Here is a 24,734-nt window from a genome sequence, read left to right as displayed (position 1 = left end):
CCATGAACGATCACACTTTTTAAAAAAATAAATCATTCCCCACCTTCCCTCCACCCCCTACTACTTCCTTTCCATGCATGGCCTGCTTCAATCTCGCTCACTTCTGTGATCTTCGCTAACCGCTCGAGCCGACATCTGTGATGCACGCACATTCCTATGCATCCAACAGTTCCTGCCTCCATCTGCTCGCTCAGTCTTCAGTGCCCTCAATTCCACTGCTCTCCAGGATAACCAGTATTGCAGAAGCGGTTTTTAATGCTGCATCTTACAAAGAGGCTTTATATCCTAAAGTACTGTAACATGGTCAGTTAGAAGGTTTTTTGCTAAGAAAATTTTCACCATTTTATATTGTACTTTTTTTTTTAAACTTACAGCAGCCAGATAATATTTCTTTCAATGATTTTGGAGCTACAGGTTTCTTTTTTACCCTGATAGCGGTAGGTTATTTTTGGAATGACAAGAATTCCATTTCCTGGGACTTGAACGAGGCGATACCCAACAATACAGCAGCTTGCAAGGGAGCAGTGGTATTGAAGAGCTCCCTTCCAGGCACGAGGGCCATTGAATGCAGGTAGGTGAGGGGAGGCCTTAGAACCAACACACAAACCTAATCGGCCAAACCAATCACAATATAGGGCTTTAATGGACCCAGCCTTGGTTTTATATCCCTTAATACGCTTGCCTAACAAAAATCTCCCTCAGATTCCAAATTGTCAATTCACCCTCAGACTCAGCCTTTGGAGGAGAGTTCCAAAGTTTCACGGGCGTGTGGGGTTTGAACACAATCACCTATTTCATAACCGTCACACAACTGTGTACTGCTTAATTGCCCAACTTATTTTAACTAGCTCTACTTCTGTAACTTGCCTTCCCTGACTCCTACAATAATGTAGGCTTGGATACACATGCACAAATCCATGGGAGTGTAAATCTGGAACACCCCCCCCCCCCCCTCAGGGTGTGGTGAACTCAGCCCAATGCATCAGACAAGCTTGCCACCCTCACGTTAATTCTGTCTACACCTCTCGCTGCCTCAGGAAGGCAGACAGCATTATCAGAGACCCCTCCCACCCAGGCTTTGCTCTCTTCCTGACTCTTACATCAGGCAGAAGGTACAGAGGTCTGAAGACCCGCACACCCAGACATAGGAACAGCTTCTTCCCCACAGCTACAAGACTCAACGACCCCCCCTCAGACTGATCGGTTCCCTGTAAGAACACTATTCACGACGCCCTCTGCTGCTCTTGCATTTGCTTTGTTTGGCCCCTTGTTCCGCACTGTAACCAATCACTTTGTCGATGTACCATTTGTCAATGTTCCATGTTGATTATTCTTGTGTCTACTATGTACGTACTGTGTATGTTTCCTCGGCCACAGAAAAATACTTTTCACTGTACTTCGGTACATGTGACAATAAATCAAATCAAACTCATTGAGGCTGGGATCAATTGAAAAGTGTTTAAACGGAGATTGGTCGATCTTTCTTAGGCGGGTATATTAAAGGTTACAGAACCAAGATGGTTACAGATCAGCTATAATTCTAACTGACTGGTGATACAGGCTCATGGGGCTGAATGGTTTACACCCTGTTGCTTGGTTGCTAAAACCTATCTGAAACCCAACAGGATTCTCACTGAAAGGTGGGATATCATTGGGTTAAGAGAGCATCACTGACTCGGGCAGCATCTATTTCCCATCCCCAGCCTCCTTTGAAAAGGTGCTTCAGAATCACAGCAGTCCGCGGAAGTACCTGCAGTTCACTTAGGGAGAGTTTCCCAAGCTTTCGATCCCAGTGACAGTGAAGTCAGGATGACGTGCAGCTTGGAGAGGAAGTTGCAGGTGGTGGCGTTCCTGGGCGCTTGCTGCCCTGGATTCCTGCAGGCGGTAGAGGTCATGGATTTGGAAAGTGCTGGCAAACGAGTCTAGGCGAGTTGCGTCATGTAGATGGTACACACTGCTACCGCTGTGCGTTGGTGATGGAGGGTGGTGAACGGGGTGCTAATCACCCCGTACCAGCCTCCCCGGACAGGCGCCGGAATGTGGCGACTAGGGGCTTTTCACAGTAACTTCATTGAAGCCTACTCGTGACAATAAGCGATTTTCATTTTCATTTTCAAACAGGCTGCTTTGTCCGAGAGTATGTCGAGCTGCGTTCTTTACAGATTTCCCACATTCCCATTTTTTCCACTTAGCTAAAACGAGAACTTGTTTGTATAACACATCTTTAGACACGCTGTGTTTGGTAATCCTTTCCCTCTGCAGTGTCTGCAGGAAGTTATGGCTGTCAGGGATTGTTTTCAGTCACATTGATCATTGTTGCGACTGACAGTGGGTAACTGGAGTATTACGGTGTGATAACAGCTTCTGTAAACAACATTACCGACCGCTGAAGATGCTCCAAAGCTGAGGAACGGTCTTTTCATCTGTCTGGGTAAAATGGCCCAATTAATGGGCGGCACGGTGGTTAGCACTGCTGCCTCACAGCGCCAGGGACCCAGGTTCAATTTCGCCCTTGGGTCACGGTCTGTGGAGTTTGCACGATCTCCCCCATGCCTGCGTGGGTTTCCCCCGGATGCTCCGGTTTCCTCCCACAGCTGAAAGATGTGCGGGTTAGGTGGATCGGCCATGCTAAATAGCCCATTAATGTCCAACAGTGCGCAAGTTAGGTGGGGTTACAGGGATAGGGTGGTGCAAAGGACCGAGATAGGGCGCTCTTTCAGAAGGTCGGTGCAGACTCGATGGGCCAAATGGCCTCCTTCTGCACAGTAGGGATTCCCTGGTTCTAAATAATATGGGCATTCTGGAAACAACAACAGTTTGAGCAAAACCGTAGTGATCGGATGTAACCAAGCGTAACAGCCCCTGGGTTGGGGAACAACTTAAATGGTTGCAATTGGGCGGGATGGGGAGATGGTGGCAATGTCACTGGGCTAGTAATCCAGTGGCCCAGGCTAATGCTCTAGTGGAATTTAAATTCAATTAATAAATCTGGAATTGAAAGCTAGTCTCAGTAATGATGACTATGAAACTAATATCGATTGTAGTAAAAACCCATCTGGTTCAGTAACGTCCTTTAGGGAAGGAAATCTGCCGTCCTTACCCGGTCTGGCCCGACATGTGACTCCAGATCCACAGGTCGGCTCTGAACTGTCCTCTCTGAAATGGTCTGGCAAGCTACTCAGTTCAAAGGTCATTAGGGACGGGCAACAAATGCAGACCCAGCCAGCGACACCTACATCCCTCGAAAAAAGAAAGGAGTAAAAAGGTTCAACCAGAGCTCGGCACTTCCAACAAACCCAAGCTCTCCTTCCAGGTTGTGTGGGTGTAACTTGCTACTACAATGGGTAGGGTTGAGACAAGTTGCATCAGGGCATTTAAACAGGAAGTTAGATAAACATGAGAAAAAGGAACAGAAAGCAGACAGAAGATGGGAGGAGGCTGGTGTAAAGTCTCAACACCAGGAGAGGCCCGGTGGACAGAGTGACCAGCTCCTGCGCTTTAATTCGAGGTAAAGAAACAGTCTATGACAAAAAAACATTACCATGAACAATTAAAGATTCAGACAGCCGAGTAGCTGACAGGAGAGCGCAACTAAGGCCTCAAGATTTGGTTTGAAAAGTGCCTCAGGCAAATGAACTCACTAGGCCGAGAAAAGCTCGCTGGGCGGAAATCAAAAACATCTCCATGTTACCCTTTTTTCGGGAAGGGCTGGTCAATTTAATAGTTGCAACAGAATTCCAGGTTATAGCATCTGGCAGAATACCAAAGCAACAAACTGCGTTTGACATCAACCGAAATGAAAATCGCTTATTGTCACATGTAGGCTTCAAATTAAGTCGGCACATTCCGGCGCCTGTTCGGGGAGGCCTGTTCGGGGAGGCCGGTTCGGGGAGACCGGTACGGGAATTGAACCCGCGCTGCTAGCCTGCCATGGTCTGCTTTAAAAGCCAGCTATTTAGCCCCGTGCTAAACCAGCCCCCCGTTTGATCGGGTTATTAAACATTCATGCAGGATACGCAAAGAGCTGGACACAGGCGAGTGTGGGGCCAACTGAAAAGTTGACTCACAAGTTAATACGACGCGCTGAAGTGACATTGGATGTGATTAGAAGCACAGCTTCCTGCACCTATTCAATGAGCCACTGCGCAGAGAGAGAGTTAACCGGCTAAAGGAAGATCTCCAAATGGGGGCTGTGCAATTCATTTTAATAGAATATACAGTGCAGGAGGTCATTCGGCCCATTGAGTCTGCACCAACCCACTTAAGCCCTCACTTCCACCCTATCCCCGCAACCCAATAACCCCTTTTTGGACACTAAGGGTAATTTATCATGGCCAATCCACCTAACCTGCACATCCTTGGACTGGTGGAGGAAACCGAAGCACCCGGAGGAAACCCATGCAGGCACGGGGAGAACATGCAGACTCCGCACAGATAGTGACCCAGTGGGGAATCGAACCTGGGACCCCGGTGCTGTGAAGCCACAGTGCAAGCCCAATGCTGTAGTTATAATGCAAGTCCTTGGAGCGTGTGAACCGGGGTAGGGAGCATGTGTGGAGTACAGAGCCGTTTCTCAAAGCAAAGCATGAAACAAAGACCCATACACTCAGTTGCAAAGCCCAATGGGCAGTAGTCAATATATCAGTGCAGTTACGGCATTGCTTTCTTTGGACATTTTGTGCTTCGTTGCTGTTCACCGTGGAACAGACATTTTCTAATTTCTCACATCAACCTTCCCAAATCAGGCACAGCACAGGCTAAATCCCTTGCATCGCCCAAAGAACAGCACATCCTATTACATCCAGTGAGAACTTTCAACATGTACCGATGGATGAAGCCAGAGTACTGGGGAAGGGATCCCAAATTAAACCGCAGCCAGCTCCCTCTCAGCACCTCCTCCAAACAATTTTGGCACGACGTCAGCGACTAATTAGAGATATTGGATTTGAATCAAAAACAAAAGGCACTTAGAAGTCACCGATAATTTACACAAAGGGATTCCGAAGGGGCCGGACGCTATCCTTCCAATTCTATCTGCCGAAAAGGTTTTTGAAGACAGTCAGAAGGTCGTCTGCCACCGGAAGTTTCATAAATATTCTGAGCTTCTGTTGTAATCCGGACTCTGGCTGGTTCACGTAATGGTGGGTTTCCTCCGGCTTCCCCTCTCAGTCCAAAGATGTGCGGGTGAGGTGGATGGCCGTGCTAAATGGCCACTCGTGTGCAGAGCATGTGCAGGTTGGGCGGGGTTACGGGGATGGGGCGGGGGGGGGTGCAGCTTGGGTGGGGGCGCTCTTTCCCGAGGGTCGGTGCAGACTCGATAGGCCGAACGGCCTCCTGCTGCACGGTATGGATTCAAAGGTAAAGCGCAAGCACCGTGCGCACACGTGGAAGCCTGGGACTTGTTCACATCACTGCATAAAGGTGACAAGCGTTTCAACAATAATATTATAGCCCACAAAAAAAAACCCTCATACATGCATATTTAATCCAGCGCTTCTGTACAACAAATTACAAGTTGGGCCCAGCAATGCAAGGGGTGTTTGTTTTGTCACGATCCCTCCTGCAACCTGCTGGGCTTATGACATGCTTTCCAAAAGTAGCAGATGGGGAAACCAAGAGAGTATAACACAATTAGAAAAATGTTCCATTAACTTGCATCAAGAGAGTGTAAACAGGAGGGACACACACACATATATAATATATATAGTTACAGATTCCCCCCCCCTCCTTTTTTGGCTGTTTTCCTCGTCCTCTCTGAAGTGCTTTGGGGCGTTTGTTTCCACATTAGATTTGCCGCATAATTACAAGTTATTGTTCTGTCATGCACAGACACCCCCGCTCGTGAGTCAAGGGATAAATACCCAGTCCGTTAAAAGATCAGCAGCTACATATGTATTGACTTTCAAATTTTCATCCGAGTGTTGTTGTGCAAAACTCCTGCTGGAATCCAAATGGCTTCCCCCAGGCCTTCGGGAAAATCCCAATGGAAACTTTGCTGCCTCTCCACGTACGGAGAGTTTTCCTGGTACAGCTGGAACGCTGTCTTAAAATTAAAGGCTCCAACTGCTTAACAAAGGCGCCCTACTGCTCGTGTCAGATTCTGCTCTCTATAAACGCAGCCTGTGAGAAGGCGATGGGTTTTCAAAGATGCCAAACATTCGCAGCTGGATGGAGGACTCTGCATTGTACTTTACCGATCAAAGTGCTGACACGTGCCCGACGAAGGGGCTGGCAGCCACGGGTTAATGGTGGTCAGCAGCGAATTCGCACCAATGTTCCGGGGGGGGGGGGGGGGGGGGGGGGGAGTATGACTGCAGAAGATAGGGCACACCGTCAGTTTTCTGGAATCAATATTAGACCGCCTGTGGTGACTGGTACACTGTTTAACTGCAATTCAGCTTTGTATGTGTGAGAAAAAAAACCTTGCAGCTCATCACACCCCCACAGCCCACATAACATTACATCTGCTACCACATGACAATTAGTAGGGCACAACTGGGGGGGAGGGGGGGGGGGAGATCAGGAAGGAAGCTCACTTGAGGCTTCAGTCATTTCTGTGGCCGTGCAAAGTGGAAGATTCGGTGTCAATCTTGCCTGTTCCTCCTTCCGTCTTATTTTTCAAAGTGATTGGCAAAAGAACTAAAGGCGACAATAATTGTTTGAACCACGGGAGTGGCTACGATCTGGAATGCATTGCCCCGAGAGCGTTGTGGAGGCCGATACAATCACAGCTTTCAATAGGCAACAGAAGCACCTGGAGAGGTTGCAAGGCTATGGGAAAAGGGCCGCGCGGGGGGGGGCATGCTGTCAAAACTTTTTACCTTGCACTCATCAGGACACAAGAATACTAAATTTCAAAGGAAGCAACTATTTATACTTCATGGGAGAAGGGTGTTGATTGGCTGGCAGGGTGGACTGATTGATCGAGGCATTGCCATGAAAGAATGCACTGGGGAACTATTCTCCACGGCAGTGCCTCCAGAACCGCATTGATTTACGTCACAGAAACAGGCCATTCAGCCCAACGGAGTCATGCTGTGCCTACGCTCCACGAGCCTCATCCTAACCATTTGCCACTGACATGCACACACACCCACATCTCTCTATAAGTCGACCTAATCTTACATTTAGTTGTAAAGGCATTTATTAGTCACACGATTCAAGCAATTCACCATGTTTCCTTCAACAGCATCTGCCAAACCCCCCCCCCCCGACCACAAAGCACAAGATGGCAACACCATTAGCTCCAGAATTACCTCCAATTAAATAGCATCCTGACTTGAACACTTAACTCCATAGCTCTATCCCTGGACCAAGTACCAGAATACCCTACTTAACCCCATCTGGGGTGGATCTTCACTAGAAGACCAAAGGGGGTTCCAAGGAGGAAGGCCTGATACCTCCTCCTAAGAACAGCCACCTTGCCAAATGGTCTCCTGCCCATAATTTCTTTCATGTTTCTAACATTCTCTGCATCTGAGAGAGAGGAGCAAGGCACCGTAAATTTCTAATTAACAGTATACACAGATTTTCTACAAAAATCTCGAGTTCATATTTCTCGGTGCTCTATTTTTTTAAATTTAAGAGCACCCGATTTCTTTTTTCCTAACGAAGGAGCAATTCAGCGTGGCCAATCCACCTACTCTGCACATCTTTGGGTTGTGGGGGTGAGACCCACGCAGACATGGGGAGAATGTGCAAACTCCACGCGGACAGTGACCCAGGGCCGGGATCGAACCAGAGTCCTCAGCGGCGCGAGGCAGCAGTGCTAACCACTGCGCCATCGGCAGCAATGCTAACCACTGCCCTTTCCCCATGTTCTGTGGACATAAAAAGATGCTCAAACGACTAGATGTGTGTTCTTCAAAGTGGGGGTCACGGGACGGTGTAAAATGGGTCCGCAAAAGTGATCCCCAAAGATTTTTTATCTGCTCTCTCTGCGTAAACTCTCACTGCAGAACAGTATACGGCACATAAGACTGATGTAGAAGCCGGTGCTGTGGACATTCTTGCCGCCTTGGGTCACTGATACCATCACCGACACAGCCCCCAGCAGCGACTCCCGTTTCTGCAGCGCCTGATTGGTCAGGTTAAATCAGTACCTGCAACTAAAACTAAAGAGTTTCAAACAAAAATCAATTCTCTTCAAGTTTCTGTCCTGAAGATACTCCTGCTACACAGAGTTTCCACTAGAGAGATAGGGCAGCACGGTAGCACACGTGGAGAGCACTGTGGCTTCACAGCACCAGGGTCCCAAGTTCGATTCCCCGCTGGGTCACTCTGTGCGGAGTCTGCAAGTTCTCCCCGTGCCTGCATTGGGTTTCCTCCGGGTGCTCCGGTTTCCTCTCACAGTCCAAAGACGTGCAGGTTAGGTGGATTGGCCGTGCTAAATTGCCCTTAGTGTCCAAAAAAAAAGGTTAGATGGGGTTATTGGGTTACGGGGATAGGGTAGAAGTGAGGGCTTAAGTGGGTCGGTGCAGACTCGATGGGCCGAATGGCCTCCTTTTGTACTGTATGTTCTATGTTTATGTTTTTTGCCAGTGTTCCACCAAAACGGCAGGAATGTGTTTCCACAAGTATCCCAGGCAGCAACTCGTAGTCGGATGATTCCCAAATACAGGATTTAGCAAATAATTCCTGTGTATCCTGTGGGGATCTCCCCCACCTTTCAATTGGTCCATTGTTACAAAGCAGATTCATGTTTGTCCCATTCTGAACTCAGTCTGAAGGGGGGGTGGGAAATGGGTGTGACTTTGGGATCTCAATCAATCCCAGTCAGAGGGGAAAATGCATCTGTACAGAGATTTTTATTACAAGCTACTTAAATCTCTAAATAACAAAAAATAGAAACTATATCTTTATTTACAATTTTTGCATTTAGTAATACAGAAGTGCAAGCAACGAATGTGACATTTTTTAAGTAACTATGGAGAATCTTGGCAGCACGGTGGTGCAGTGGTTAGCCCTGCTGCCTCACGGCGCCGTGATCCCAGGTTCGATCCCGGCTCTGGGTCACTGTCCGTGTGGAGTTTGCACATTCTTCCCGTGTTTGTGTGGGTTTCGCCTCCACAACCCAAAGATGTGCAGGATAGGTGGATTAGCCTCACTAAATTGCCTCTTAATTGGAAAAAAATTAATTAGGTACGCTAAATTTATTTTTTTTTTAAAAACGATGGAGAATCTATTGCGACGGTGGCGTGAGCCGCCGAGAGTCAGCCATTTTGTAAAAGTGGATCGCCTTAAAAAGTTTGAAAAACACTGGCCTAGACGCTCATTCATAGCTTAGAGGAGGGGAGTCGAACCCTACACTGCCGTCAAGAGCTCTCCTTTTAAAAAAAATTTAGAGTATCCAATTCATTTTTTCTAATTAAGGGGTAATTAAGTGTGGCCAATCCACCTACCCTGCACATCTTAGGGTTGTGGGGGTGAGACCCACGCAGACACGGGGAGAATGTGCAAACTCCACACTGACAGTGACCCGGGGCCGGGATCGAACTTGGCACCTCGGCACCGTGAGGCAGCAGCGCTAACCACTGCGCCACCGTGCTGCCCTCTCTCCTGAATAGTGCAACGGGGTCACGGAACCAGTAACACATTAAAGAGAACCTAACTTGGATTTCCCTACAAGTGAATAATTAATAATCAGCACCAGGATGAAACACGAGTCAACACTGTTTCGCCTCTGCAATAGAGGCTACCCCTTCAACATGACAGAGTAACTTTAGACATAAGTTAAGCAATAACGTGCATTTATGTAGTGCCGCTAACACAGTAAAATTTCCACAGTGCTTCACAGGTGCGATATCAAGTGTAATTTGGCACGGAGGCAGAGAGATATTCAGGCAGCTGACAAAGAGCAAGGTCATAGAGACAGGTTACAATGAGAAACACTCCTCACCCCATGAGGAACGCACACAAGGGGCAACTACTGTACAATATTTACCAGGAAGTTTTTTTGCAGGAGGTAAGTCAGTGGGGAGCAGAGTAACATCACCTGAAACCTGGCACGTCATCTACCATTCTTTCCAAAATTGAGGAAGATTGTAAACTAAGAACCCTGGCAGCGCTAAATTCCTGAACACCAATTCATACGGCATCTAACATCAGCTACCTTGCCCGCGGTGATTCTCTGACCTCACTGAGGTTTAACAACATATAAACACGGCGAGCGTAACGTGCCACCCTCTCTGAATTTACTGATGAGAATATGGGTTGGTACATATGAACTTGTCGAGAGACGTTACCAGGAATGAAATGAAGAAAGGAGAGGGGGTGTCAAGGCCAGTGGAAGGCAGGAAGTAAATGTTTCCCTGACTGGGTTGAAATGAAAAGGACTTGCATTTATATAGCGCATTCCATGATCGTAGGAAGTCTTGAAGCGTTTTATAACACTGAGCACTTCTGAAGTTTTGTTACTGAGGATCCACAGCAGCCGATCGTCGCTCAGCAAGATCCCACAAACACCAGTTGCGATAATGACTAGATAATCTGTTGCGATGTTGATTGAGGAATAAATATTGGCCAGTTCTTCGAAATAATGCTATTGGGTTCTTTGCACATTGAGACCCATGCATGATCTGCATTTTTTAATCATGCCTTTCACGATTGCAAGAATATTTCAAAGCGCTCTCTAGCCGGTGAATTACTTTGATAGTGTAGTCGCTGTTGTAATGTGGGAAATGAAGCGCCGACTTTGCGCACAGAAATGAAATGAAAATCGCTTATTGTCACAAGTAGGCTTCAAATGAAGTTACTGTGAAAAGCCCCTAGTCGCCACATTCCGGCGCCTGTTCGGGGAGGCTGGTACGGGAATTGAACCGTGCTGCTGGTCTGCCTGGGTCTGCTTTCAAAGCCAGCGATTTAACCCTGTGTGCTAAACCAGATTCCGCAAAGAGCAATATGATAATGGCTAGATACTCTCTTTTTAACAGAGTAACTGCGCTGGACACTTGAGTGGGTTAGATCAAGAGTAGGAGTATAGGAATCAAAATTGCTGCTAAATACAGTTAGCAGAGAAAAGGGCAGCCAAGCTGGGATATTGGAAACAAAATCACAAAAGCTTTGTCTGAACAACAACTGAAGGAGAAACGGATAGTAAAAACAGAAGAGAGGGCAGCACGGTGGCGCAGTGGTTAGCACTGCGGCCTCACGGCGCCGAGGTCCCAGGTTCGATCCCGGCTCTGGGTCACTGTCCGTGTGGAGTTTGCACATTCTCCCAGTGTTTGCGTGGGTTTCGCCCCCACAACCCAAAGATGTGCAGGGTAGGTGGATTGGCCATGCTAAATTGCTCCTTAATTGGAAAAAATTAATTGGGTACTTTAAATTTATATTTAAAAAAAACAGAAGAGGAAGACGTAAAGGCGGGTGGGTGGATAGCACAGATGTGGACAGACAGACCCTTGAAGAAAGCCGAAGAAGACTACGATGCCAACGGCCCCACTAAGGCCCTGGTGACAATGAACAAACAAGTTGTACTGGAACTCCCTCAGCGCTTCACTGGGAGCGCCAGCTTAGATTTCTGCTCACAAATCTCTGGAGTGCCAGTAGAATCTACGACATTCTGACTCAGAGGCGCTAGAGCTATTGCTGAGTCACGGCATGATACTTATGATAAGCCTTTGGTTAGGCATTGCACACTTCAGTTTGCCAGACTGGATTGCCAAACTGTACAAATATCCTGGAGAAAACTGACCAAATACTTGGAAAATTGAATCTCAAGCTGTTCGGGGAAAAAAATAGCACAACAAGCAAAATATTTGAGTGGTACGGAAAGCAGCAACCAAATCCACCAGAACGTCGTGTGAAAGGGAACCAACATTCAACAGCAAGACACAGCTGCTGGTTCCAGTCTTGATCCAAATATATACACAATTATTTATGGCTTTAACAATGAGGAGTGCCACCTAATTGCTGCTCAGGGTCCAAACATTCTTCCAACAGAGATTCCGAGGCACCAATAGGAACAGGAGACCAGGAAACTGAAGATTGTCCACTTTTTACTGAAGGATCATAGTAATCATAGAATTTACAGTGCAGGAGGACATTCAGCCCATCGAGTCTGTGCCGGGCCCTTAGAAAGAGCTCTCTACCTAAGCACACACCTCCACCATATCCCCGTAACCCAGCAATCACACCTAACCTTTTTGGTCACTAAATGCAATTTAGCTATGGCCAACCCACCTGGCCTGCGGGAGAAAACCGGAGCACCCGGAGGGAACCCACGCAGACACGGGGAGAACGTGCAGATTCCGCACAGACCCAAGCCGGAAATCGAACCTGGAACCCTGGAGCTGTGAAGCAACTGTGCTAACCACTGTGCTGAACAATTTTTTTTTAACACCAATTTGGGGACGGTAACATGCGCCTGTATTGAGTTAAAGATATTGTGTTATCAGGGGAAAAGGCCATTCTGCCCATTGGATTTAAGCCAGTATTTATGCTCAATCAGCATAACACACTCCTTTCTCCCTTGTGCTCATTTGCTTCCCATGAGGTCCATCTTAAAAATTCTTTCTTGGGATGCGAGTCATTAGTAAGGCATTTTATCACCTGGTCGGCGGTGGACCACCCCTTTGAAAGACTTGCCTTCAACATTTGAAAGTGAAAGCACCATGTCGCAGAGGGCAAAGTGGCAATGCCACTCGCACTGAAGCTACATCAGAGTGGCAGCACATGGTAACACCCACATACAGAGCGCCCCTGCTTTTAGATGGTTCTTCATCGGCATCATGAAGAGGTAGGTGGGCCGAGTGGCTTAATTATGTTCCTATGTCTTATGGAGATCTGGCCCGAGCATCACGGTCAAAAGTAGTCGAGAGGTCAATAACAAGGAGTCATAGAGGCAAGATTAAGCGTAGGCGATTTAGAACCGAGGATGTGGAATTCACTTGCAGGGTTGAGGGATAATGAATTCATGTTTGGATTACATTGGCTGGGTGGAGGAAGGAAAAAGGAAGGATGATCCTCGGGTGGCACCCAAAGCCTTCGGAACTCCGGAACGCCGGAACCAAGAAGCTAACGATAGTCATGAACAACTTGTTTTTTTGGATGGCACGGTGGTGCAGGGGTTAGCACTGCTGCCTCACGGCGCTGAGAACCCAAGTTCAATCCCGGCCCCGTTTGTCCGTGTGGAGTTTGCACATTCTTCCCATGCCTGTGTGGGTCTCACCCCCACAACCCAAAGATGTGCAGGGTAGGTGGATTGGCCACGTTAAATTGACCCTCCGTGTCCAAAAAAAAGTTAGGTAGGGTTACGGGGATATGCTGGAGGTGTGGGCTTAGGTAGGGCGCTCTTTCCCATGGCCGGTGCAGACTCGATGGGCCGAATGGCCTCCTCCTGCACTGTAAATTCTATGATTCTATGAATAGAAGTTAAGCATCATGGAAAAATTATGGAAAGAGTAAGGGAAATCAAAGTGAAAACTTTTCCTCAAACGTGAATCATAATGGGACACATGGGTAGATGCTGAGGCAACTATTGGCATTCACCAAGTATTTGAAGTTCCTGTTTAGAGGACTGTGCAAAACAGTTAGGCTAGGCAATGGTCCACGGGCACGGATGGTGGCATATTTGGATCCCAGGTAGCAGTTTTCTAACGAGCAATCAGAAAGTTGGTTGCAAAGCTGAAGTAGCCAACAAAATAACCACACTTGCGTCAAAGGAACTGCACTTACCTAACCGAAGTTCCCCAAAGTTTCCACAGCCGATCTTTTTGCCAACCCTGAAGTTTGGTCCAACCATGAGAACACCAGATGACTGGTTCGAGCCGGGACGAGTGCCATGGGGACTCCGCGCCGTCTGCTTGTTAGTTCGTCGCGTATCTTCCCCTTTCTCCTTCTCTCGGTCTCTGCTTGTTCGACCAGATTCCATAGCAGGCACCTTCTCACTTCTGATCGAAGGAAGTCCAGAGCTCTCGTGTTAAATGCACCAACCGGGTGGGCAATATTGAGTCCGTAAATATGATCAAAGATGGTCATTGAAAAGCATTGCGGTCTTCAGATCCGAAAGCCATCCATCCCCTTAACGCCAGGAAAACAAATTCACTGCCTCCGTCCTCATGGGTGCTTCTCATTCACATTGGCGATATCAAACTGAACCCTGAAAAACAAAAAATTTATTTATAATTCCTTATTCAACCAAAGTATTTAATTGAAACATAGAAAATAGGCCAATCGGCCCATCGAGCCTGCACCACCATTCAATATGATGGCTGCTCATGCAAATTCAGTATCCCACTCCCTCCATACCCCTTGATCCCTTTAGCCGCAAGGGCCACGTGCAGCTCCCTCTTGAATATATCCGACAAACTGGCTCCAACAGCTTACTGTGGTGGAGAATTCCACAAGTTCACAACTCTCAGAGAAGAAGTTCTTCCTCATCTCAGTCCTGAATGGCTTACCCCTTATTCTTAGGCTGTGACCCCTCGTACTGGACATCGGGAACATTCTTCCCGCATCTAGCCTGTCCAGTCCCATCTTTATGTTTCTATGAGATCCCCTCTCATTCTTCGAAACTCCAGCGAGTACAAGCCCAGCCGATATCAGCCCTGCCATCCCGGGAATTAGTCTGGTGAACCATATCCAAAACATTCTATTTGAGTCAACCACTTCATTCAGCCTTTTGCACATTCACTATGTCCAGATCAAGTTAGTTAATTACCAAGCATCAATTCAAATTAAACATGCTCACAGTGATTACATCAAAGCCTCCAAGTTTCAATGCCCACTAGCAGATCACCTGTGGCATTGCTCAGGACAAGTCAGAGGGTAGGTTAAAGTTGTACAATCCAAATTGTGCTTTTTGAAGTGTGGCGGAGCAAGCTCAAGGGGCTGAATGGCATCCTTCTGCTCCTATGTTCGCATGTCCGTGAATCTATTAGAGTCATAGAATCACTACAGTGCAGGAGGAGGCCATTCGGCCCATCAAGTCTGCACCAACCCTCCGAAGGAACACCCCACCAAAACCCACTCACCCGCCCTATCCCCTTAAACCCAGGTCCCTGGCGCTGTGGGGCAACAGTGCCACCCGAGAAAAGTTTGAATATGCTGGGATCCCTTCTCTTGACAGAGGGCTTTAAAAATTAGGAATTTGATAGGGTATATAGCGTTGCCACCTGTGGGGAGTGCAAATCTAGCGTCATGAATATAAAATAGTCACTGATAAAGTTAATGAGGAATTGAGGAGCAACTTCTTTACTGAGTATTAAGAACATGGAATGGGCTACCACGTAGGCTGGTTAAGGTAACAACACACATGCGTCTATACTCTAAGTACAAGGAGAAAGGAGTAGAGTATGATGAAGAGGTGGGACAAAGGGAAATGAAAATGAAAATCGCTTATTGTCACAAGTAGACTTCAGGTGAAGTTACTGTGAAAAGCCCCTAGTCGCCACATTCCGGCGCCTGTTCGGGGCGGCTGGTATGGTCATTGAACCGTGCTGCTGGCCTGCCTTGGTCTGCTTTCAACGCCAGTGATTTAGCCCAGTGCTAAACCAGCCCCAGAGGCGCTCCAGTTCAGCGCCAATTGCCCGTTTCAGAGCTGTAAATTCTCCGCAAACCCACAGTAATAAACAAGATGCTGGCCCGAAGCAAGACTTAATATATAATGGCTGCCAAACATCTTGAAAGTACTCTGGTCACTGACATTCCCCATAATATCTACGACGAGGTGATTTCAAACCAGGACGGTATTCAGGAACTCAAGAAACTATTCTCACCACAGGAAATGAGACAGAAATGAGGCTTCCCTCTACGCATTGTTTTAAAGGTGACTTTACTGACAAAATTATGGTAAAATAAAAATCCATTTTCACAAGATGTTATAAAAAACCAGGGAGCAGCAACTTTTACCCAAAAAGCCTTTTTGAAAAAGTTGCCCAAAATTGAAATAACTAGGAGCCAATAGAAATTCAGCATTCCTAATACAATTCGTGACGAGTTGTCAAGCGCCTCTCGTAGAATTTGCATTTATAAAAGACATGCATTGACCTTATGTACCAACGGGGGGGGGGGGGGGGGGGGGGGGGGGGGGGGGGGGGGGGGTGGGGGGGGAAGAGAGAGAGAGATCAAAATTACATAGGCCGACGTCTGAATTTACATTTAACTTTTTTTGTTGCATCTTCTAATTTTTGTTCTTCATAGCTTCATATGCACATTCATGTTCTGGGGTGTCAATTTACATGAATTATATATAAGCATGTTCAAAAAAATGTGAAAATGGTCAACCAGATTAATTTAACCCTGAGTGTTCTAAAAATCAGGCTGACAACCAATTTAAGATCATCTGACGGGCTTGCAGAATGGTTCACTTATGCGTGTTAGAAGCGACATACATAGTACAGAGGGACCTGTTCTTTGCAGACAGAAGGAACATGTATACACATTGCACCTATTTCAACTGAACAAAATAGGGGACAGCCATGCTCTGGTTCATTCTCTGGGCAACGCCCTGACCAATCTTTTTTTTTGGATATAAATTTGGTGTACCCAAATAATTTTTTTCAATTAAGGGGCAATTTAGCATGGCCAATCCACCAAGCCTGCACATCTTTTGGGTTGTGAGGGCAAAACCCACACAAACACGGGGAGAATGTATAAACTCCACATGGACAATGACCCAGGGCCGGGATTCGAACCTGGGTCCTCAGCACCACAGTCCCAGTGCTAACCACTGCGCAACATGCCACCCTGTCTTTGAATATTGTTACGGCCGAGGTAAATAAGATTCCTGATAAACAAGGGGGTGAAAGGTTATTGGGGTAAAGCGGGTGGTTACAATCAGAACAGTCATGATCTCATTAAAAGACGGAACATGCTCGAGGGGCCGAGCGGACAACTCTTGCTCCTAGTTCATATGTTAATGGAAAGGATTGGAAGCCACAAATGAGATGTTCAAATGCTTCGAACGGCTGGAGCCAAAGTTCATGCTACATAACAAGAGCATTTGATAATAGCATCTCCAAACTCAGGAGGACGGAGCTCAATCCCGGTTCCTGGCTCGCCCAGCAAGTGGACGCCTCTAGAATCAGAGGGCTCTCGCTCGAATTGTCTGTCAACATCCAACAGAATGATGGGTGCTGATAGCCACCCCATAATCGCATGGATTGTCCACTGTAGCGAGCTAACCACTCTGAGCTGGTATAAAGATGATTCACAATGCTCGGAGCGTTCATGTCACATCGTAATGACCAGTTTGCAAGTCCTTCCACGACTTCCCATTACTCTTGAGGTAAGAGCACAATGATCCAAAAAGTGTGATCATCTCGAATCAGGTCGTTGAGATGATTGCTCAAACTCTGCAAATTTTTACTCGGCTCCTCTCTGCATCGTACAAACCGTCTGAAACGTGCGGGACTTTCCGGGAGCGCCCCCCCCCGAACCCAGGAATTCCCGCCTGAGGTCAATGGACTGTCAAGTTTTCTGTTTCACCCGCAGAGGTCAGGACCAGAACGTTTACCCAAATGCGTCTGCGGGAACGAGTGGTCAGATCGACTCGCTTCAAGGTACCTACTACCACGCTCAATCTGGCCAATAATCATACCATCCAAATGAACTTTGGTTATCAACGGTGGAGCAACCACACATCCCCTTACTGTGATAGCCATAGTCCATAACAAGAGAGTGACAGTGAGCAAACACAATAAGATTATAAATGAACGCAGTAAAGGGAGATTCTATTTCTAGAATACAGCATTTGGTACAAGCACAGTATCTGCAATGTTGCAATTACTGGCATAATGGATTGTGTTCTGAATGCTCCTCATATAAATCAAGATGAACCATAGCCAGCTAATTTTCACTGAAAAATAACGGCCGATTCTTCACAGCGGAAAGGTCAACTGGCTGCCACAAATCAGGCAGCGACGGCTAAAAGAAAGCCCCCCCTGAAGAAATGTGGAACTACTCCGACCACATTCTGCCGCCTCAGTAAAATGGAGATCGGTACTGTGCTAATGTAACATAGCGGCTCACCTTGGGCGGTGTGCCTTAGCAAAGGAACAATTCGTCAGTGAATAAACAAATAGTTGCACTGCATGTTTCTCGGCACAGGGAAGGATGCTTCAGACAAACTCAGCTTCCGCCGGCATTTCCAAGGCAACCCCAGGCTTTTCTTCAACCTGCTCCACATCTGCAATGTTTAGTTATAAAGTCGTCCGAAGATGTGCGGGTGGATTGGCCATGCTAAATTGCCCCGTAGTGTCAAACGGTTAGGTGGGGTTATGGGGATGGGAGAGTGGGCCTAGCTGGGGGTGCTCTTTCAGAGGGTCCATGCAGACTCAATGGGCCGAATAGCCCCCTTCTGCCCCCTGTAGTGATTCTACGATTCTAAGAGAGAGAAATGAAAGGCTTCTTCATCGAACAGTAAAACAGGCAGTCACACCTGGTCATCCTCACCTGACCTACAGCAAAATATCTGCATTTATATAGCAACTTGCACAACCTCAGTGAATCACAAAGCACTTTAACGCCAATGAAGTATCTTTGAACTGTAGTCACTATTGTAAGGCCGACGATGTGGCAACCAATTTGCCTGCAGTAGGTTTCCACAGGAGGAGGGGTGCGTTAGCTCAGCTGGCTAGATGGCTAGCACGTCGATCTGACAACACCAACAGCATGGGGTTAACCCCGTTCCAGCTGAAGAAAAGTTTGGCCCCACCTGTAAGAAAATAAATTGCGGCAATTTTCCTAAACTCCGCAAACATTTGGCAAAGAGCCTGCCTTTGGGCCCAGAACTCAGGAAGAACTTGTTGTTCCCACAAACGACAATGTGCGATGAATTATTTTGGGTGTCAAGAGCACAGGACACTGGAAGAAACCCCCTTGGCTCTTCTGACCTCCACCTGACAGGGCAGATACAAAAGCAAGCACGTTCAACAGTGCGACACTCCCTCACCACTGCACTCGCTGCAATTCTAGCCTCGACCCCCTGCTCAAATCTCAGGGCTCAAACCCCAACCTTCTGATTCAGAGGTAAGAGCCATCGCTGACACCCACAGGATAAAGCAACAGCGTTATCTGCGCTGTTTAAAACTGCAGAGAAAAACGTGTTTGAATACAGATAACCCCCGAGTAGTACTGGATTAGATAATGACCACTATCAATTCAACTTATCTAATGATTCCAATTTATTCCTCTGCTGAATTCCTATCCTATTTACATTGCTGATTAATATGGGGGGAGATTTCTGCACAATTACTTTGAATCTGTAGACTGGATATAAAAATCCTCCAATATCCACTCTCGTTTGTACTCCACTTCAAACAACTCCGTGATTTCACACCAACATGGATTTATCCCAGTATGTTTAAAGATTGTGGCCAGGCGTTCAAACAAATTAAGTGGGAGCATCTCAGACTTGCTGCTGTTTCCACCTTTCCAGTGATTTGTTAACTGTGCTCGCAAATGATTAAAACCTAACCATACGTAACACTGTAGCCCGATGCCATGAAGGTGTGTACGTTTCCTTTCTCGAAAACAGCTGGAGATGCCACAGCCAGTTACAGAGCAATACCTTAGGATGATGAAATGCATGTAGCAGAGCACAAAATAATTTTCTAACCTCCAATTTCCATTGTCAGTCAAATCGGGGAACAGGCGCGAACAGCTTTCTGGTAACAGACCTATCTGCCCAATTTCCAGTGTGCGAACCTAAGCATTTTTTGTTTGAGCCACATTCATTTTACAGCAGTGACCATGTCACAATGCTCTAGAGTCAGAGGTCTACAGCACAGAAAAGGCCCTGCGGCCCATCGCGTCTCCACCAGTCACAACCACCTAACCATTCTAATCCCATTTTAGATAGATAGAACAGTACAGCATAGAACAGGCCCTTCGGCCCTCGATGTTGTGCCGAGCAATGATCACCCTACTCAAACCCACGTATCCACCCTATACCCGTAACCCAACAACCCCCCCCCCTTAACCTTACTTTTTAGGACACTACGGGCAATTTAACATAGCCAATCCACCTAACCCGCACATCTTTGGACTGTGGGAAGAAACCGGAGCACCCGGAGGAAACCCACGCACACACGGGGAGGATGTGCAGACTCCGCACAGACAATGACCCAGCCGGGAATCGAACCTGGGACCCTGGAGCTGTGAAGCATTTATGCTAACCACCATGCTACCGTGCTTTCCAGCCTTGTACGCCTTAGCATCGCAGGTGCACATCCAAATACTTCTGAAATGCTGCGAGGGTCTCTGCCTCCACCACCCTTTCAGCCGCGAGTTCCAGACTCCCCCTGGGTGAAAAGGTTTTTCCTCACATCCCCTCTAAACCTCCTTCCCCTTACCTTAAATCTATGGCCTAGGTTATTGACCCCTCCACCAAGGGGAAAAGTTTCTTCCTGTCTACTCTATTTATGCCCCTCATAATTTTATATATCTCAATTGTGTCCCTTCCCCTCAGTCTCCTCTGCTCCAAGGAAAACAAGCCCAGTCGATCCAATCTCTCTTCATAACAAACTCTCCAGCCCAGGCAACATCCTGGTAAATCCCTTCTGCACCCTTTCCAGAGGCTATCACATCCTTTTTATAATGTATCACATCCTTTTTAAACACAATACACTAGCTGCAGCCGAACCAATGTTTTGTATGATCTAGAGTGGAGAATACTGGCCTTTCAATATCCTTCAACAAAATTAAACAGCCTATCCTCTCAGCTGTGAGAGCTTCACAGTGAAAGTCATCTGTCCCACGGACGGGTGGATTCTCAAATGGCTCGAGTGACACGTTTTAGAATTGAATGGGAAGGGACAGATTGGGAGTAAAGTATTTCCTAAAACAGTCTTCAGAACTCGAAGATGGAAGCAAATTACTGCGGATGCTGGACTCTGAAACAAAAGCAGAAAATGCTGGACAATCTCAGCAGGGCTGCCTGTATCTGTGAAGAATGAACGGAGCGACGTTTCGAGTGTGGATGACCCTTTATCAAAGCTAGAGAGGACAGGTTTCTACTATAGCGGGGGCCAGGAGCAGTGGGGCTGGTAAGAGCGGCAGCGAGAGGTGAAGACTGACAACTGTGTTGTTGACAAAATGACGAAGGGAATGTAAATGGTGGAGATAATGACTAAGAAGGGTGCTGGCGGCTACACATGGAGATCAGAACGTGCTAATGGCAGAACAGGGGTAAGCAGTGTGGCAAAGGACACCTGGAACAGGGAACAGGTGGCCCTAGTGGGGGAATAGAGAAAACAGTGAGGGTAAAACGGATCGATGAACTAAGTGAAAATACATTGATAGAAATAAAAATGGGATGCAGGTGGAGGACAGAGTGCACAATCTGAAGTTGTTGAACTCAATGGTAAGTCCGGACGGCTGCAACGTGCCTAATCAGAAGACGAGGTGCTGTTCCTCCAGTTTGCGCTGGGCTTCACTGGAACATTGCAGCAGGCCAAGGACGGACATGTGGGTGCGGGAGCAGGACGGTGAGTTGAAATGGCAGCGACAGGGAGGTCTGGGTCCTGCTTGTGGACGAACCGGAGGTGTTCTGCAAAGCGGTCACCCCAGTCTGCATTTAATCTCTCCAATTAAATGGGGCTGGTTTAGCACACTGGGCTAAATCACTGGCTTTCAAAGCAGACCAAGGCAGGCCAGCAGCACGGTTCAATTCCCGTACCAGCCTCCCCGAACAGGCGCCGGAATGTGGCGACTGGGGACTTTTCACAGTAACTTTATTGAAGCCGACTCGTGACAATAAGCGATTTTCATTTTCATTTCAATGTAAAGTAGACCACACTGGGAGCAGTGAATGCAATAGACCAGATTGGATGAGGTGAACGTGAAGCACTGTCTCACCTGAAAAGTGTGTTTAGGCCCTTGGATGGTGAGCAGGTTGGAGGTAGGTGGGGGGCTGCACCTTCTGCTATCGAATGGGAAGGTTCCGTGGGAAGAGGGCGAGGTGAAATTGAAAATTGCTGATCCAAACAGCAAGGTTTAGCAACATAGGTCATTCAGCCCTTTCAGCCTGCACCGCCTTTTAATACGATCATGGCCGACCTGGTTCTGTCAATTCCACTTTCCTATCTGCCCCTCTGATCCTTGACACCCTTGCCCATCAAAAATCCAATTAACTCTGCCTTGAAGAAATTTGATGGCCCAATCTCCAATGCTGGCTGGAGAGGGAATTCCACACCCTTTGAGAGAGAGAATAAATTCTCTGCTCAAACAGTACACATTTTATTCCTAAACCCTGTCCCCTGGTTCTAGTTTCTTACGAGTGGAATCAACATCCTGGTATCTAATGTATCAAACCCCTCAGGATCGTGCATGTTTCAATAAGATCACAATAATAGTTTTTAAACTTTTGAACGCCACAGACTTGAGTTTTGGACAGACACCGGTTTAGTGTTTGGCTGACATTCAAGTACAATTCAACAAAGCTCAGAAGGCATCATAAGCCAGGGGAACTAAGAAACCCAGAATTTGGGGAGTTCACATGAACTAGAAATGCAATAACCTTATTAGGAAATTACAAGAACAGGTAAAACACTGGGGGGGATATATAAAGCAAAGCTTGCCACAGGTAGAATTAATCCTGAAATTACATGGAAACCACAAAGAGGTATCTATGAATTAATCACTGGATAGTGTAACAAGAGCCTTTGTAGCTCTGAGCTACAGTAATTACACAAGTGCCTGGTTTCCCAGCTTCAAAGGCACACCAAGCACTATCTTCATGGCAGCGACACTTTCACACATGCAATGGTAAAGGGCAGGGGCTGGTTTACAGGTCACATTAGCAAATTGACAAAGGAACAATAAGGAATGACATTCACACAGCACATTTCATGACCTCGGGATGTCCCCAAAGTGCTTCACAGCCACTGGAAAACATTTGAAGCGCCGTTGTTAGCTCTAACGTAGGAAAAGCAGTTTAAGCTCTCACAGCAGCGATGAAATCAATGATCTGGTTTTGGTGATGTCGGTCGAGGGGGCGAATCCTTAGCCGGGACACCAGGGAGAACTGCGTTGCTCTTCTTCAAACGGTGGATGTGACCTTCTATGACCACCTGAAGGGGAAAACAAGACCTTGATTTAGTGTCTCATCAACAAAGAGGTACTTCCAACAGTGCAGCACTCCCTCAGTTTGGCTGAAATGCCAGCCTTAGAATGTGCTTACGCCTTCAGTGAAGGACTTGAACCCACAATCTGCTTACTCAACAGGGAAAAGCACAAAGGCGTGCGTCAAAAACACACATTCCTATCACGATAGTTTTAAAAAAAAATTTAGTGTACCCAATTCATTTTTTCCAATTAAGGGGCAATTTAGCGTGGCCAATCCACCGACACTGCTCATCTTTGGGTTGTGGGGGTAAAACCCACGCAAACACAGGGAGAATGTGTAAACTCCACACGGACAGTGACCCAGAGCCGGGATCGAACCTGGGACCTTGGCACCGTGAGACAGCAGTGCTAACCACTGCGCCACCATGCTGCCCCTTCTATCACGATAGTTAACATACGTGCGTATCTCATCGTTAACGTGCAAGGGCGTCTCGGGCACATCACAAAGAGGTGTTGGGGAAAAACAGATGCCAAGTTAAACATTGACTTGAGAGAGGTGAGCAAATATTTGGTCAAAGAGCAAATTAAAACGGGTGCTGGGGAATCTGAAGTAAAAACCCAGCAGGTCTGCATGCATCTGTGGAGAAAGAAACAGAAAACTGTTCTGGTGACGAGTCATATAGGGCTGGTTTAGCTCAGTGGGCTCATCACCTGGTTTGTAAAGCCGAACAAGGCCAGCAGTGTGGGTTCAATTCCCGTACCAGCTTACCCGAACAGGCGCCTGAATGTGGCAACTCGGGGCTTTTCACAGTAGCTTCATACTTGTGACAATAAAGGATTATTATTGTATTAGACTTGAAACGTTAACTGGGTTTCTCTCGCCACAGGCGATGTCAGACTGGAGTTTATCCAGTACTTTCTGTTTGTATTTCCCATGGCTTTAAGGAGAGGGGGAAGTGGAAAAGGATTTGGAGAAGGGAATTAGAGAGAGTGAGACAGAGACCCAGCCCCAACTGATGGTGCATTCCAAATCATGCTGAGCATATTGTACAGACATCAGGTGGACACAGCGGCCAGCTTAGTACTTTTTTGGGGGGGGGGGGGCATTAGCCAATGAATTTGCTACTGGCGACAGGTCAGCTATTTTAACAACATCCGAATGAGCGACAGCATCAGTAACGTTCTTGGCCGTGACCCAAAAGTTAGCAAGCGGCTTCGCAATTAATTCCTGATCCCCACATGGCCTCCCCAGCCTGGTATGGGGAGAGGCTGTGTGGGCCATCTCACGGAAAAGACTGCAACTTAACTCAAATACGATAAATGCGACTTAAAACAGCTCTCAGACAGAGCAGCGGCAAAACTGCGATACACGGATTTTATCGATCAAGCGGAAAATTCCTGCACACTAAAATTCCCAGGCATTATAAAGGAGGGGTTCGAGGAGAGGACGCTTGCTCAAGCACAAGGGGGCAGGGATTTGAAGCAGATGGTTGGGTATGCAGAACCCAGACTTGGTCGTCGGCGAAATGCTGCTTCCCTTACAAGCTGGCAAGCTTCACGGCCATCACAGCTGGGTAAGCGACAGAAGGAACACTGCAGAAACCCTGCACACTACCTGCCAATCAAGAATAGGAGTTGCGACCTTGGGAAAAAGACACAATGCAGAGACAGCCCACACAGAAATTAAATGATGATGGCAGCAAACAGCCATGGACAACAAAGGAAAA

General features: G+C 47.2%; 1 protein-coding gene across 8 annotated transcripts in view; it reads right to left on the bottom strand.

The window, feature by feature from the left end:
* LOC119956760 (casein kinase I-like) overlaps window positions 1-24,734 on the bottom strand; it is a 205,235-nt gene that overhangs the window by 141,784 nt on the left and 38,717 nt on the right. For all 8 annotated transcript variants that reach the window (XM_038784128.1, XM_038784126.1, XM_038784131.1 and 5 more), the window contains 2 exons: window positions 22,889-23,012; window positions 13,675-14,098 (listed from right to left, as the gene is read on the bottom strand). In XM_038784128.1, the coding sequence (XP_038640056.1) occupies window positions 13,675-13,870 (196 nt within the window). In that variant the 5' untranslated portion in view covers window positions 13,871-14,098; window positions 22,889-23,012. The remainder of the gene's footprint in view (window positions 1-13,674; window positions 14,099-22,888; window positions 23,013-24,734) is intronic.

The sequence above is a fragment of the Scyliorhinus canicula genome, chromosome 24 (genome assembly GCF_902713615.1).
Source record: "Scyliorhinus canicula chromosome 24, sScyCan1.1, whole genome shotgun sequence".
NCBI lineage: Eukaryota > Metazoa > Chordata > Chondrichthyes > Carcharhiniformes > Scyliorhinidae > Scyliorhinus > Scyliorhinus canicula.
The sequence above is the reverse complement of the archived record's forward strand: the minus strand, read 5'-3'. Positions and strand labels throughout refer to the sequence as shown.